Consider the following 16911-nt stretch of genomic DNA (forward strand, 5'->3'; position numbering starts at 1 on the left):
GCAGCGTGGACTCGATGCTGTCGACCTCTGCCATCTCGAGTACTTCGACGTTAGGGATGAAAGCGCTCCAATGGATGTTGAGGATGGAGCGGAGACAACGCTGGTGGAAGCGTTCTAGGAGCCGTAGGTGATGCCGGTAGAGGACCCATGATTCGGAGCCGAACAGGAGTGTGGGTATGACAACGGCTCTGTATACGCTTATCTTTGTGAGGTTTTTCAGTTGGTTGTTTTTCCAGAATCTTTTGTGTAGTCTTCCAAAGGCGCTATTTGCCTTGGCGAGTCTGTTGTCTATCTCATTGTCGATCCTTGCATCTGATGAAATGGTGCAGCCGAGATAGGTAAACTGGTTGACCGTTTTGAGTTTTGTTTGCCCGATGGAGATGTGGGGGGGCTGGTAGTCATGGTGGGGAGCTGGCTGATGGAGGACCTCAGTTTTCTTCAGGCTGACTTCCAGGCCAAACATTTTGGCAGTTTCCGCAAAGCAGGACGTCAAGCGCTGAAGAGCTGGCTCTGAATGGGCAACTAAAGCGGCATCGTCTGCAAAGAGTAGTTCACGGACAAGTTTCTCTTGTGTCTTGGTGTGAGCTTGCAGGCGCCTCAGATTGAAGAGACTGCCATCCGTGCGGTACCGGATGTAAACAGCGTCTTCATTGTTGGGGTCTTTCATGGCTTGGTTCAGCATAATAGGTGTGGCTTAGCTCTCAGCCAATCGCTATAAGCACAGACTAGATACAGTAACTATATACACTATGTACATTGGTGATAGATCTGTACTATCACACAGACCTCCATCTATCTCCCCTCCTCCTTCACCTCCATCTCTGTCCCCTCACCTCCATGTCCATCTCCCCTCCACCTTGGCCTCCCCTCACCAGCACCATTGGCCCTGCCCCCAATCCACAGCCCGGGTCCCACCCCACCAACGGGCTCCGCCCCAATCCGTGGCTCCGCCCCTGCTACCACCCACCACACTGGCCCCGCCCTTTCCGGCGCTGACACCTGCCCTGGCCACGCCCCGCTTGGGAGCCAGGCGCCGAAGACGGCGGATGTGGAGTGGGTCTTCGTGGCGTTGGTGAGTCCGAGTCGCTGCCGGTGGAACAAAGGCTGCGGCCTAGCCGGACGCAGACAGTGTCAGGCCCGGCTCTGCACGGCGGAGTCGAGCTGCGGCCGCCGGCCGAGTTGGCGCTGCGCCCGAAGGCCTGACGTTGCTGTTTGCGGCCAGGCCGAGCCGGGGATCCTGCCGGCGGCTGGCGCCCTGTCCACAGCTGCGTGTGCGTGGAGTTTAGTACCCAGGGCAGGGGCCCGGGGGTAAGGCCCTTCCTGCTGGACCTGGAAATCGGGGAGAGGCCTTCAATCCGGCTAGTGACCTTTACAGGGACCTGCCCACAGGTGGGTTGGGATGGACGGTCTCAGGGATGGGTGAGGAACGGCTCAGGGGGTGTGGGGAGGTGGGGGTGAGGTGGATATAGAAGTGAGATGGGTATGGGGCGTGAGGTGGGATTGGAGGGAGGCGGGTGAGGGGGGGTGAGGCGGGTGTGGGGGGTGAGGCGGGTGTGGGGGGTGAGGCGGGTGTGGGGGGTGTGGGGGGTGAGGGGGGTGTGGGGGGTGAGGCGGGTGTGGGGGGTGAGGCGGGTGTGGGGGGTGAGGCGGGTGTGGGGGGTGAGGCGGGATTGGAGGAGGGGGGTGAGGCGGGATTGGAGGAGGGGGGTGAGGCGGGATTGGAGGAGGGGGGTGAGGCGGGATTGGAGGAGGGGGGTGAGGCGGGATTGGAGGAGGGGGGTGAGGCGGGATTGGAGGAGGGGGGTGAGGCGGGATTGGAGGAGGGGGGTGAGGCGGGATTGGAGGAGGGGGGTGAGGCGGGATTGGAGGAGGGGGGTGAGGCGGGATTGGAGGAGGGGGGTGAGGCGGGATTGGAGGAGGGGGGTGAGGCGGGATTGGAGGAGGGGGGTGAGGCGGGATTGGAGGAGGGGGGTGAGGCGGGATTGGAGGAGGGGGGTGAGGCGGGATTGGAGGGGGGTGAGGCGGGATTGGAGGGGGGTGAGGCGGGATTGGAGGGGGGTGAGGCGGGATTGGAGGGGGGTGAGGCGGGATTGGAGGGGGGTGAGGCGGGATTGGAGGGGGGTGAGGCGGGATTGGAGGGGGGTGAGGCGGGATTGGAGGGGGGTGAGGCGGGATTGGAGGGGGGTGAGGCGGGTGGGGGTGAGGGGTATAGAAATGAGGTGCGTGTGAGAGGTGGGGTGGGTGTGGTTTGTGAGGTGGGTATAGAAGTGAGGTAGGTGTGGGGTTGTGTGGGGTATAGAAGTTTGGTGGGTGTGCAGGGTGAAGTGGGTATAGAAGTGAGGTGAGTGGCAGATGTGGGGGGTGAGGTGTGTATGGAAGTGAGGTGGGTGAGGCCGGTATAGAAGGCGAGGTGGGTGTGGGAGGTGAGGCGGATGTGTGTCGGCTTGGGTGTGGGAGTGTGAGGCAGATATAATAGAGGTGGCTGTGGGGGGGTGAGGGGTGTGGACAGGTATGTGGTTGTTGGGGAGTGGTAGGGTTGGAGGATGAGGTGGCTGTGAGGAGAGGCAACTGTCGGGTTGGTGGGTTTGGGGCGATGTGGGGAGAGGTAGCTGTTGGGTCTTCAGAGAGGTGGGTGTTGAGGGGTACGGGGTACTGGCAGGTGTGTGGCATTTGACAACTGAGTTATGTGTGGGGTGGCAGCAGGTGTTGGGATGCAGCAGGGGATGTGGAGGTGAGGGATATGTGGTGAGGTGGGTACCTTGCTGGATATATGCGAAGTGAAGTTGTGTGGTTACTGGTGTGTATTAAGTGAGGATGGATGTTGGGTTCATTACAGGGCTGAGGGTGTTATGGATTATATGTTGAATATTGTGAAGAGAATTGATGTGAGTATTAACAATTTTAATTTGAGTACATATTCTGAAGTTTGCAATATTTGGGTTATAATATCAGTTTTCTATATGAGTGGGTTGATAGCTTCTGGAATTTAAAAGTATGGGTGATTTTTTTTCCTCCCTCCCCCCAAGCCTCTCAAATTGAGAGATGTGGGATAGGATTTGTAGATAATTTAGAACACACATGTCAAACTCAGGCCCGCGGGCCAAATTTGGCCCGTGATATAATTATATTTGGCCCGCAACATCATATCAAATGTGTATTAGAGCTGGCCCGCTGGCCGCTGCGCCAGTATAGCGCATGCACAGCTAATACTACAAATCCCAGAATGCTTTGCAAATGTGTTGGCGCCAGCCCGCTAATCGCCCCCACCTCCTCTCTTTACTTTCATTGGCATCTGCGACCTGTCGCCGAACTCACATGTAATAAACCCCTTACGAAAAATGGCCAAACAAAAGACAGAAAACAGGACCTTTCAAGACAGGTGGGAGGCAAACTCTGACCCCATAGTTTGATGAACTTGCATCTAAGAAGAGATGCCAAGTATCTGGTTTAGACCCAGGTGCATCAGAGTAAATCACAGTGTAGCAAGCTAAGCTTGGATTAATATTTTCTTTGGTTAATTTTGGACTGTTCATAGTTGAAAGATTCGATTTTCATTGAAGCAAGTTGTTATTTTTTTGACTTGTTGGGTTGTGAAAAAAATACATTTAAAAGGAGCTTAAAGGCTATAGAGAAATATTTATTGAATATTTTATTTAATTTGTTAATGCTTCTTCTGGAAAGAGTTTAACCAAAACTATTATTAAACATTTATTTTAATAAGAAAAAGTTTAACATTACATATGTTGAAAGAAGAGAAAACATGCAGATGTTGTTGAAAATTTTCAATAAATATTTAGTTTGGCCCACGACTTAGTCCAAGTTTTTAATTTTGGCCCTCTGTGAATTTGAGTTTGACACCCCTGATTTAGAACAAGAGATGATCCCTTAAATGAGGTTGTGACTGGATTTTTTAAACTTAAAAGGTGAGATATTTCACAGATATCCAATTTTGTGTATTGAGGCAGAAATGTTTAGCTATAGAACAGCAGCCTTTTTGAATGTCTACCTAACATCAAGGCACAACTAGAGCCAGATTATGCTTGCTATATCTTTTGTACATTGTGGGTTATCTTGAGGGTGCATGTTATTGGGGTATTCTTGGTTTGGATTATTGCGCATGATGTGTATGTGATACAGTATATGGTATACCTGCTGAACAAGCAAGTATAATATATACCGGGAAGCACGGTTGGCGTAGCGGTTGGGACAAAGTTTTGAATCCCATGTTCTCCCCATGTCTGCATGGGAGGAAACTGGAGCCCTAGTTTCCCCTGGGGCTCTGGTTTCCTCCCACCTTCAATAAAATGTATCGGGTGTGTGGATGCCACAGGCTGTAGGCTGAAAAGACCTGTTACCATGCTATATTTCTAAATTTTAAAAAAATTACATAATCACCTGCAAGATGCCTACCATATCTATGAAAAAATTTAACTGAGTTTCTCATCAGTGTCCTGAAATTTGCTTGGAATATTGGACATAATTATCCTCAACTTCCTGAATTCAGTTCGATTGTCAACTGCACAATTTTTCTTGACTATTTTATTTTTGATTTCTTTTTTCCAAAATATACATAATAAAATTTTCAATATCACAATATATTAAACTTTTTCTTACAACAAAAACAGACCCTCCCTCCCTCTTCCATACATATGAATCCTCATGCCATCAGAGTTTACATATCTTTTAAATATGTAGAATACAACTGGGGAAACCAAGTTTAAATATATATAATGCATTTATAGTCCTTTTTCTTTTTTATTACTGTATTTGGGCCCCTATGTGGTCCAGGTGTGGCTTCCAGATCTTTACAAAAATGTCATATTTATTCTTTAAATTGTGTTTTTCCCCCCCCCCATGGGTATACAGCTGTTTATTTCAGCAATTTATCGTGCTATAAGTAGAGGGGAGTTGGGCTTCCAAGAGATCGCAATACATTTTTTGCTATAGCCAGTACTGTTTTTATAAATAAGATTTAATATTTATTTTATTTGCTGCTTATTTCCATAAAATTGCCTAGTAGATATAGCTCTGGGTCATCCGTGAAGGCCACTCCTGTTATCTTGGTTAATTTTTCTTTGATGTCTTGCCAAAATGGCCTTATCTTCATGCATGACCACGTAGCATGTAAGAAAGTTCCTGTCTCAGTCGCATCTCTGATATTTCTGCTTTTGATCGGGGGGGGGGGGGGGGTAACATATAATTGGTGTAAAAAAAAAAAAAAAAAAAATTGTACTGAGCCAAACCATATCTTTCATTTATTATTATTACACCAATCTGGCCAGGTTCTTTCTGAAATCATCACACTCAAGTCCAACTCCCATCTTTCTCTTGACTTCTGTAATCCTGGTTTTGCACTTTGGCTCTAGAGAGCATAGTACGTTTTAATAAATTTGGGTGTATTCCTATCCAGACTGTTCATTCCATTTCACTAATTTCAGGTGGGGTAAATGTTGGACCCCATCTGTCTCTTAAGAATGATCTAAGCTGGAGAAAACAAGAAGGTCCCATTGGCCACTCTATTTGTGTTTTAATTGCTCAAAGGACATAAAAATTATCTCCAAGTAGCAGTCTTCAATATTTCCTATGTCTTTGTCATACCATGAGTGTAGTATTTTATTGCTTATGTTCATAGGCAATAACACATTTTTACACAGTAGTGTTTTTATTGATATCCCTACTTTTTTTCCTATGCATTCATTAATTTATTGCCACGTTTGGATCATATGGGATTATCTCTTTTTTCTCCTGATTTGACATTTCATTTATAGATAAAATCCTTTGCTTCCCCCTCCTCCACTGAGTACATTCCCATCTGAATCCAAGACCGGTGGTGGGGGTGGGGGGGGGGGGTGGAGAAGGGGAATTGTCTTCAGTGAAGAAGGCTGTTAGAAATTTAGCCTATAATACCCAAGTAGTATTTTTAAAAATTTGGCAGTCCTAGCTCCTCCCAGCCCATAGTCTATGTCATTTTTTTCAGTGCAATTCTTGGTACCTTATTATTCCATAGGAACTGTCTAATTATTTAATAGGTTAAAGAAGTTTTTAGGTAATGGAATAGGCAGTGATTGAAAAAGGTACTGCAGTCTTGGCATCACTTTCATTTTAACGCAATTAATCATTCCCACTAAAGTAATCGGTAAGTCTCTCCATTTCTGCAAGTTCCTTTCTATCTTCCCAAGAAGAGGAACATAAATTAGTTTCTACAAATTTTGTAAGATGTTGTCAGCTGCTATTCCAAGATATATTTTTCCATAGTCTTCCATTTAAATTTACTTCCTTTTGGTATCTTTCATATTCAAAATGGCATTATCTCACTTTTGTTCATATTTATTTTATAACCTGATATTCTTCCATATTTTTCTAATGTTCCTTGTAATTTTTCCAAAGATTTAACCAGGTCTTGTAGGTATAGTAGCACATCGTCAGCAAATAGACTAATTTTATGTTCTTCTTGTCCAACTTTGAAGCCCTTTATATCCAGATCCCCTCTTATTATCTCTGAGGACTGAGGGCATCCCTGTCTACTCGATCTACTCAAGGGGAATACCACTGACATCTGATTATTGGTTATAATTTTAGCTTGCAGTGTAAAGTTTTTATCCAGTTTATAAATATGCCTATGCCAAATTTTTCTAGTGTTTTAAATAAAAAGGGTTGAATGCTTTTTCCGCATCCAGGAAGACTGTATAACTTGGATTCTGTTCGAATTTTACCATGTGTATTATATTAAATAATCTTCTTGTACTATTTGAGGAATGTCTTCCCTTAACAAATCCTGCTTGATCTGTAAGTATCAATTTTGGTAAATATTGTCCTAACCTATAAGCCAACACTTTTGCTAGTATCTTCTAATCAGCATTTAACAAGAGTTAAACTTTGTCTATATGACAAAGTTTTTAATGGGCCCTTTTTTTTGGTAATATTAATAATCATGGTTGAGAATGATTTCTGGAGACTGCACAGAATTCTTCATCTAGCTGCCTAATACCTAATTATATGGAAGTGTAACCCAGAGTGTGAAATGTGGTTCTTTGTAATTTGAATTTGTTATTGCTGATTAGAACATGTAAACGTCCTGTAATAACATTTGCAGGGTTTACACTAATTACTGTTGGGAGTTCAAGGAGCCCCCTTCAGAGATTATTAATGTCTGTCATTTAGTCTTTTAAAAGAAAGGGCATATGGTGATGGCACAGTGACGTACTTAGTAGAAATGTTGCCTCATGATTCCATTGACCTGTGTTTGTGGCGTTTGCACCTTCTCTTGGTGGCCTCATGGCTTTCTGATGATATCTTGGTTTCCTCCTCCATCCCAAAGATATGAATTAGTTTAATTAACTACTTTAAATTGCACACAGTGTGTTGTGAATTGCAGAATCTGGGAGAAGTTAATGAGTATGGGATTTTCTATAAGATAATGAATTTATTGTACAATGTGTGTGTTCATCAAAATTGTTTATCCAGAATATATAGACTCAGTAGGCTGAAAAGCCTTCTTTAATGTTGCAAGATTAGTCGTTTAGTGGAATGAGGCTTGATGTGAAACATTAAACTCCTTTATTTTTGCAGCCAACAAGTGATCTAGAGTAGCAAAGAAAGCATTTTTTCCAACTTACTAAATCTTTTTTGGAAGCAAGAACCTTGTTTTCTCGATGGGCTGATTTACTTGCTTTCTGACTAACCAGAAACTCTGAAGTGAATCCTTAGTTTTGAGATCTGGCTCTGCCTTGCAATTATTTGTTCAAAATCCAATTTCTAAATCCAGGGTTTCTTTTCATGCCTTTGCTGTCTTTAGTTTTGTTATGCCAGTACACCCCTGGCCAGCAGCATTTGTTCTGTTCCATAAACCTGAGACAAGCCAAAATTCATTTGTCCTGACTGCATTGCGTTTTGCTCTCACTCATCAATCTGCTGTTTTCTGACCTGCATTGACTCCCAGTTAAATAACTCCTAGATTTTAAAATTCTCATCATTGATTTCTATTCTATTCATGATTGTGCATTTCATTATCTTTGTAATCTCCTGCAGAATTAAGGATGGCTAATAAATATTGGCTTTAGCAACAATTTTGTTATTGGTTTCTTTAAATGACACATTAAATGGATGTAGTTAGCTATAATATGACATATATCAAGGTGTGTTGCTCCATTCAGAAATAATGCAGGAAAAATGCGCAATAGGTCAAGGTGTAGAGAGACAACGAGAACCTGGTAGAACAGTGAGCCTTTATTACAGACTCCAATCCTTCTAAATATGAAGATTTTGGCTCAGATGAGGTGAAAAATCTTCCATGCTTTATATTTATAAAAATTGCCCTGAACACCTTTAAACTTTCCCACCTCCCTCATTTTAATGCATGGCCTCCATCGAAGATTACAGCACAGAAACAGGTCTCTTCAGCCCTCCTAATCTGTGCTGAAACAGTTTTTTGCCTGGTCCCACAGACTGCACCCAGTCCATAACCCTCCATACCTCTCCCAGCCATGTTCCTGTCCAAATTCTTAAATATTTGAAATTTACCATTCATTTTCACTTCAGCTGGCAGCTCATTCTACACCCTCACCACTCTCTGTGTGAAGAAGTTCCCCCTAAACCTTTCCCCTTTCACCCTTAACCCATGTCTTCTGGCTTGTATCTCACTCACCCTCAATGGAAAAGGCCTATTTTCGTTTATTCTCTCTGTACCCCTTATAATTTTAAATACCTTATTAAATCTCCCTTCATTCTTCTCTGCTCCAGGGAATAAAGTCCTAACCTTTTTAACCATATAAAAACTACAGCACAAAAAACAGGCCATTTGGCCCTTCTAGTCTGTGCCAAAATATCATTTCTCCAGTCCAGGGGTGGCAATCTTTTTTTAAACTCACACTCTAAGGAATAAAGTCCCAGCCTGTTTAATCTTTCCCTGTAACTCAACTTCTGAAGAACCAGTAACATCTTAGTAATGAGGAAATGGCCAAGGCATTAAACGGATATTTTGTCAGTTTTCACGGTAGAAGACATGTCCAGTATGCCAACGAGTGGTGATAGGGATGTGAAGGGAGGTGAGGGTCTCAATAAAATAATTGTTACAAAAGAGATAGCGATGAGCAAACTAATGGGACTGAAAGTGGACAAATCCCCTGGTCCTGATGGGATGCATCCCAGGGTACTGAAGGAAATGGCAGGAGTTATAGTCGATGCATTGATAGTCATTAACAAAAATTCTCTGGATTCTGGGCAGGTCCTAGCAGATTGGAAGACAGCAAATGTCGCACCACTTTTTAAGAAGGGATGTAGGCAGAAGATGGGTAATTATCGACCAGTTAGCTTAAAGTCTGTAGTTGGGAAAATGCTTTAAGCTGTCATTAAGGATGAAACAGAGAGACATTTAGAATGAAGGGGTTCCATCAGGTAAACACAGCATGGATTCCGAAAGGGCAGGTCTTGCTGGAATTCTTTGAGGATATAATAGGTGCGGTAGATAGAGTGGAACAGGTTGATGTGTATTTGGATTTCCAGAAGGCCTTTGATAAGGTGTCACACTTATCAATAAGATGCAGATGAATGGAGTCAGGAGAAGTATATTGGCATGGACTGAGGATTGGTTAACTGACAGAAGGCAGAGAGTCGAGATAAATAGGTGTTTTTCTGATTGGCACACAGTGGTAAGTGGGGGGGGGGGCTGCAGGGGTCAGTGCTGGTTCAGCAGCTGTTCACCATTTACATTAATGATTTGGAAGAGGGGACAGATTGTAATGTAGCCAAGTTTGCAGATGATACTACTGAGTGGAAAAGGATGTGGAGAGGGTGCAGAAGGATATAGTTAAGTTAGGTGAGTGGGCAAAGGTCTGGCAGATGGAGTACAACATTAGTAAATGTGAGGCCATCCACTTTGGGAGGAAAAATAGAAGAGCAGATTATTATTTAAGTGGTGAAAAACTGCAGCATGCTGTAGTGCAGGAGGACTTGGGAGTGCTTGTGCATGAATCACAAAAAGTTGAGTTGCAGGTACAACAAGTTATTAAGAAGGCAAATGGAATGTTGGCCTTCATCGCTACAGGAATTGAATTCAAGTACAGGGAGGTCATGCTGCAACTATACAAGGTACTGGTGAGGCCGCACCTGGAGTACTGTGTGCAATTCTGGTCTCCATACTTGAAGGATATACTGGGTTTGGAGATTGATCCTGGAGATAAGGAGGTTGACCTATGAGGAGAGACTAAATACCTTGGATTATACTCACTCAAATTCAGAAGAATGAGAGGAGATCTTAGAGAAACATATAAAATTATGAAAGGGATAGATAAGATAGAGGTAGGAAAATTGTTTTCACTGATAGGTGAGATCAGAACTAGGGACACAACCTTAATATTCATGGGAGTAGATTTAAGACTGAGATTAGGAAAAGCTGTTTTCCCCAGAGAGCAGTGAATCTATGGAATTCTCTGCCCAGGGCTGAGGCTACTTCATTAAACATATTTAAGGTTCAGTTAGATAGATTTTTACATAAAAAAGGAATTAAGGGATATGGGGAAAAGGCAGGTAGGTGGAATTGAGTCAATGATCAGATCAGCCATGATCTTATTGAATAGCAGAGCAAGCTCGATGGGCCAGATGGCCGACTCCTGCTCCTATTTCTTATGTTTTTATGTTCTAGTAAATCTTCTCTGCACTCTTTTGATCTTACTGATATCTTTCCTGTTGTTTGGCAACTAGAACTGCACACAATACTCCGAATTTGGCCTCACTAGTGTCTTATACAACTTCACCAATGTCTTATACAACTTCACCATAACATCCCAACTTCTAACAGAAAAGTATCCTTCCACCACCACTTTCTGCCACCTATCACCATTTTGGATCCATTTAACTCGTTTTCCTTGAATCCTTTGTGCCTTAACCTTTATCACCTTTGCCCACTTGAACTTTAGTGAATTGATAAAGGCAGGCTATAAACATTATCAATCTACTAGTTATCTCCTTACAAAACTCAAACTAGTGAGACAGGATATCCCCTTCAAAGCCATGATGCCTTTCCTGATAGCCCCTGCATTTCCAAATGAACACAAATCCTGCACCTTAGAATGTTCTCCAATAATTTTCTACCACTTACGTAAGACTTACCTGCCTGTAGTTATCTGTTGCCCTTCTCAAATAAACAAACATTTGCTGTTCTCCAGTTTTCTGGTGTAGCTGAAAGGAATCACTACTTTCTGTTGTGTCCCACTGTCATCTCCCTCACTTCCCATTGCATTCTGGGGACTTGTCAAGCCTTGTGCATTCTCTGAAGTGACTGCATTTCCCGTTTAAAAATTCTCCTGTGTTAACTTATGAGGGGCCCACATTGGTCTTTTCCATTTTATGTATCCGAAAGAACATCTGTCTTTAAGTTTTTGCTGGTTTTGTGTCGTTTTCCCTCTGTCACTTCCTTCGTTATCCTGTGGGGAATTCTGAAAGGCCAGTCATCTCTGGCCTGAAGCAAAATGGGGAGCAAAAAAAATTATCAACGGGATAGAATATGGGGGTATTTAAGTGGGAGTCAACAAGGGAGAGCTGAAAGGAGAGGAAGTGGCAGGCAATGCAATGGGTGGGGGTAAATGCACAGCCTGGGAGGTGAAAAAAGGTTAATACAATTTTAAATTTAAATTTTTAATTAAAAAAAATTTAGACATACAGCGTAGTAACAGGCCATTTTGTCCCACAAGCCTGGTGCTGCTGAATTTACACCCCATTAACCTTGAATGGTGGGAGGAAACCGGAGATCTTGGAGAAAACCCACGCAGACGTGGGGAAAATGTACAAACTCCATGAACCCCGCTCTGCACCCAATCCCTGGCACTGTTAAGGCGTTGCACTAACCGCTATGCCAAACGTGCCACAATTTGTCTTTGAAAGCTCCTGGATATTAATGAGAAACAAATCAGATGGGTTTATAAAAGCTGTGAGTCATCCATTGGGCAACATAAACTTGTTTTCTATCCAGCTGGCTGTGGTGTAATATGATCACATGCTGGGTAATCAGTTAAAGACTTGCAACACAATTTCATCACATTACCCCAAAACACTTTGGAAGTCTATTCATATTGAGAAACCACCCAAATTTACACACCACTACCCATGTGCAGTTCTAGGATACTGACGATGTGATCTGTTTCTGGGATAGGATTGAGAAATAAGCAGGTCACCTTGCTTTCACTTGTATTGCAAAGAACCTTTGTGCGCTGCTCAGGAAAGAGTTGGAACATTAATATTTCATGTGAAATAAACAGCATTTCCGATGAGTTTGGTACTGCAGCACCATAGGTCAGTTGAGAGGATTTTGTACACATCTTGAGAATGAAACTCAACGCCATATTCATTTGACTTGAGTGAGAGGGCTGCTAATGCAGGAATGGGCAACAAAGGTGGGCGCAAGGCATTGCATTCAGAAGCAGAGGTCATCTTGTACCACCTCCAGGGTTGGTGGAGTAGTCCCCTTCAGTTCCTATGTATTAGTCTTGTGCAGCTGAATGCCTTCCTAACTGTGTTGCTATTGAAATGGCTTTAATATTTCCTACATTGATCTACAGTTTTACTAATGCTGGTTCAAACCTATTTCTGTGTGCAGGGCTGGAGCAGCTACAATGGATCAACACCTGCACTGCTTAAACTGTGTGAGCCGGCGCTGTATGGTCCGGCCGGAGGAAAATGTGTCCTGCGACCTGATTGGCTGCCCTTTGGTATGTGGGGCCGTCTTCCACTTGTGCAAAGCAAGTGAACATCGTCTACTGTGCCCCCTCGAGAGAGTGCCGTGCCTTAACAGCGAGTTTGGCTGCCCCTTCATCATTGCACGGAACAAGCTGGGTGAGCACCTGGAGATCTGCCCTGCCAGCGTGGTGTGCTGCACTATGGAATGGAACCGTTGGCCTGTCAGCTACGCAGACCGCAAGTCTTACGAAAGCTTAAGTAAAGACTGGGATGGGGTAGAGCAACTGGACATGGCTTTAGCCCTTCAGGACCAGCGAATGCTGCTTGAATCACTCAAAGTTGTAACCACTGTTTCAAATTCAGCTGCTAAACAGTTCAGAAACACTGAACAAAACCCAGCTGTTCTGGGGATGTCAGATGAAGCCCAGTCCAGTAACTCGCTGTCTACAAATGAAGAGGCCTACAATGAACTGTACCGAGCCACGGTAGAGACCACTAGAACTTTGGCAGTGGCCCTTGACATTTTGAACAGTACCACAAAGGAGTCAGAGCCAGCAAATGGAAGAGTGTCTGAGGGACCAACGGAGAGGAATGGAGAAGTTCAGATTGCTGAGGAGGAATCAGCTCAAGAACTCTACTATTCAGAAAACGGTAATGATCTTTGCAAAAGTGGGACAGAAGAGGGAGTGGAGGGCAGTGCAGAGCACAGTTCTTTGGCGGAGGAGCTGCCATGGAGGGACTGGAACTTGTGTATGGAGGAAAATGGGTTTCACACATTGTCAGGAATGGTGCCTGGCGAAGGTGATGGAGCAGATGGATGCATTCACATAAATACAAGTACCTTGTGTAATGGTTTCCATGAAGCACATGTGAATACCTCCACATTGGATGAGGAGCGAATAGATTCGTATGACTGTGATCAGCAAGAAGTGATGAAGGGTTCGTGTCATGTAAATGACACTGATGACGATGGTAATTCAAGGGAGCCTGGTCACTTCTTACCTGTGTTTGCACAGCTGCTCACTGTGGAAAGCTTATTAAATGCAGACCATTTTCAGGAGGGCTCTTTGCTTTCTGATCCTTGTGGGGTTGGAAAACTGGCCAGCAGATCTGGAGAGTGCCGAGTACTGAAGAATGCCACCACACTCAAACTGCTGGAAGGACACAATGGTCGCAGGGCCTACCTTGGGGACCTGAACTGGTACAGAAGAAAAATGGAAAGTAAAGCAGTTGATACATCAGATCTGGAAGTAGATGATGACCCCCTGGAGCTGCAGGGGATTGATCTGATCACAGCTGCTTTATTGTTCTGCTTGGGAGACTCTCCCAGTGGCAGAGGTATTTCAGACAGCCGCAGTGTTGACGGAAGCCACGTTGATTTAGGCACGCAAACCTTCTCGTTCCCGGCAGCCATATTAGCCACCAACACGATGGTTGGAGAGATTGCCTCGGCATCTGCATGCGACCATGCAAACCCTCAGCTGTCCAACCCAAGCCCTTTCCAGACACTGGGGCTGGATTTAGTCCTGGAGTGCGTGACCAGGCACCAAAGCAAGCAACGTTCTATGTTCACTTTTGTGTGTGGCCAATTCTTCCGGAGAGATGAGTTCCCTTCGCACTTCAAGAACGTGCATGGAGACATTCATGCTGGCCTCAATGGCTGGTTGGAACACAGGTGCCCTTTGGCCTATTATGGCTGCACCTACTCCCAGAGACGTTTCTGTCCTTCCATTCAGGGTTCCAAAGTTATCCACGATCGACATCTGAAATCCTTTGGAATCCAGCCGTGTGTACCGTCTATTTTGTTGGACCTGCATGAGGGTCGGACTCCTGTAATGGGAGCAGCAATTGATCAACTTAGCAGGCTGCCCTTTGAGATTTTGCAGCACATTGCTGGATTTCTAGATGGGTTCAGTTTGTCTCAGCTTTCAGAAGTGTCACATTTAATGAGGGACGTGTGTGGAAGTCTGCTGCAGGTTCGGGGAATGGTTCTCCTACTCTGGGAAAAGAAGCAGAACCTTCATGGACAGACTTCTTGGAAAACGAAAGGCAAGGTTTGTAATCTTTCTTTTCAGTTACTTTTTTAACTAAGTGTAAATTATCTAAAATCACATTGGAACCGGTAGCAGCGGTGTCCAACGAAGCTGGTTTGAAGTTTTACTGTCAAATTAGGCAGAATACACCATTTAACTCAGAGCAAAATCCTTCTGAATTTTAGAAATATTTTTATTGAGTTTAACTTAAGTATACTTATTACATTGTGATTCATTTGTATACAAGTAAACACACACAGAAAGAAAAAAAATTAGAATGAATAAAAAAAGAAATTATATAAAACTACATTCCATTTTCTGTGGTCTTGATTTGCTGTGGTACAGATGCTCCTTGTAGCTTATCTTTCCTCTGAATTCTTGTTCACTTGTGATGACCTCATTAGATCTTTTTGCATGTTTTTGACTTCAAAGGCCTCTCTACATGGAAAGCCATTACAATTGTTTGTTACGTTATCTTTCTAAAACTAAATTGTAACTTGCCTTTTTAGGAGGCTTATTCTACATTTCACAGCCCAGGTTGTCAGGTCTTTCTGAAAACATAGTAGTGTGCTAACAATCCTCCATTATTCAGATGGACATCAGTTGACAATTTTAGAGGATTGAATCACGTCTCCAGAACGCTTTTCCAAATTCTCTCTGTTTTCAAAAATGTACATTAATTGGTATTAAAGCACCACAGAAGGTCAAGGCTGTTTTATTGTTATATATAATTGTTGGTGTATTGTCAATCAAAGTGAGCAGTTTAAGTGGCTTCTATCCTAGACGGTAAGTGATTGTTTTGTGAGATTTTCAGAGGTTTTGTTTTGCTTGCTTTTCTTCTGTTATTTTTGTTTGATCCTCATCTCTGGGAATAGACTAATTCTTCCTGTCATTTCTTTGTTTTCCTTTTCTATTCTTCAGTCCCTTTGGTTAAGGAGATATGCAGTTGTCCTAGTATATATACATAGTAGTCCTACATCTCTCCTTGCATCTGTGACGGCTGGCATTTCCAGCTAACTATGCTGCAACAAAACAAAAGAACCAGAAGTCTCTAAAGAAGCATAAAATATTCCTTGTATGGTCTTTGAACCATGCGGTTTCTCTTTATTTACTCCTTGGAGTGTTATTTGTTTCATTGTTAAGCCATTGTGTTTTCCTTCCATAAAAAGTGTGAGCACAAGCCTTCACCCTGCACAAGTATGCCCTTCCTCTTCCTCTCAAGCAACATTCCTTCAATAGCTGTTATTGGAGCTTTGCATCCAATTTGGGCACAGTCTTGATCCAACTGAGATTGGATAAAGTTTATAAAGAGTTTGGAAGTTGGGGGTGGGGGTGAAGTACAAAGAACTGCAGATGCTGGAATGAGAAGCTGGAAGAACTCTGGATCAGGTGGCATCCATGAAGAGAAAGGGACAGTCAACATTTTGGCTTGAAAAAGGGATTGACCTGCTGAGTCCCTGCAGCTTCATTGTTTGCCTAGGAGGGGGGAAGAGATGAGGGTGGTGAGTTTAAGGGTACTCACGGTTCTACAAAATTTGGCAAAGCCTCATCTGCACAGTGGTAGTGTGGGCACTTGGCTGCTTGGATCATCCTGAGTGAACTGGTCCTACAAACTTCAGCTTTGTTTTTCCCTATTCTTCACCTATCCCTCTCTGAGAAACTCTCACATCATGGTATTATCAACTTCACAAACTCTGGGCTTTTATCAATACACACCAAGTACTGGATGTACACTCTTCCAGTAGCCAACTCTTTTTTCAAAATTATTTATAATTTTTAAATCATATAACATTAATTATAACATATTGAATAAAACCCTCCCAAGCCTCCCTCATCCACCCCACTAACACCCTCCCTCCTCCCCTTCCCACCTACAAAAATAAAAGAAAGGAGATCATCACTAAGAACAACAATAATCCACTTTTTAGTTGTGGAGACGGAGACGTCCACTGGAGCAACGAGAGATTAAATCTTAATACTAAGAGTTTTTAAATATGGCTCCATACTTCTACAAAAAATATATTTATTCCTCAAATTATATGTCATATTTTCTAAAGGAATACAGGATTTCATTTCAGCATTTCATCTTTGCATTCCTAAAACTAAATCAGATTTCCAAGTAACAGCCAAACATTTTTTAGAAACAGCTAAAGCCAAACATAAAAATTCAATTTGGTACATAGTCAATCTCAATCCTAAAGCAATTGAC

The 16911-nt window shown here is 43.5% G+C and overlaps 1 protein-coding gene across 3 annotated transcripts in view; it reads left to right on the top strand.

Moving 5' to 3' along the window:
* Nucleotides 1-984: 984 nt before the first annotated feature.
* fbxo30a (F-box protein 30a) overlaps nucleotides 985-16911 on the top strand; it is a 28135-nt gene continuing 12208 nt past the window's right edge. The window contains exons 1-3 of one of the 3 annotated variants that reach the window (XM_069886038.1): nucleotides 1359-1389; nucleotides 2837-2885; nucleotides 12590-14723. In XM_069886038.1, the coding sequence (XP_069742139.1) occupies nucleotides 2884-2885; nucleotides 12590-14723 (2136 nt within the window). In that variant the 5' untranslated portion in view covers nucleotides 1359-1389; nucleotides 2837-2883. Of the gene's footprint in view, nucleotides 1073-1300; nucleotides 1390-2836; nucleotides 2886-12589; nucleotides 14724-16911 lie in introns of those variants that run through there. The other 2 variants (XM_069886037.1, XM_069886040.1) reach the window with 2 other exon arrangements.

The sequence above is a fragment of the Narcine bancroftii genome, chromosome 6, assembly GCF_036971445.1.
Source record: "Narcine bancroftii isolate sNarBan1 chromosome 6, sNarBan1.hap1, whole genome shotgun sequence".
Classification (NCBI taxonomy): domain Eukaryota; kingdom Metazoa; phylum Chordata; class Chondrichthyes; order Torpediniformes; family Narcinidae; genus Narcine; species Narcine bancroftii.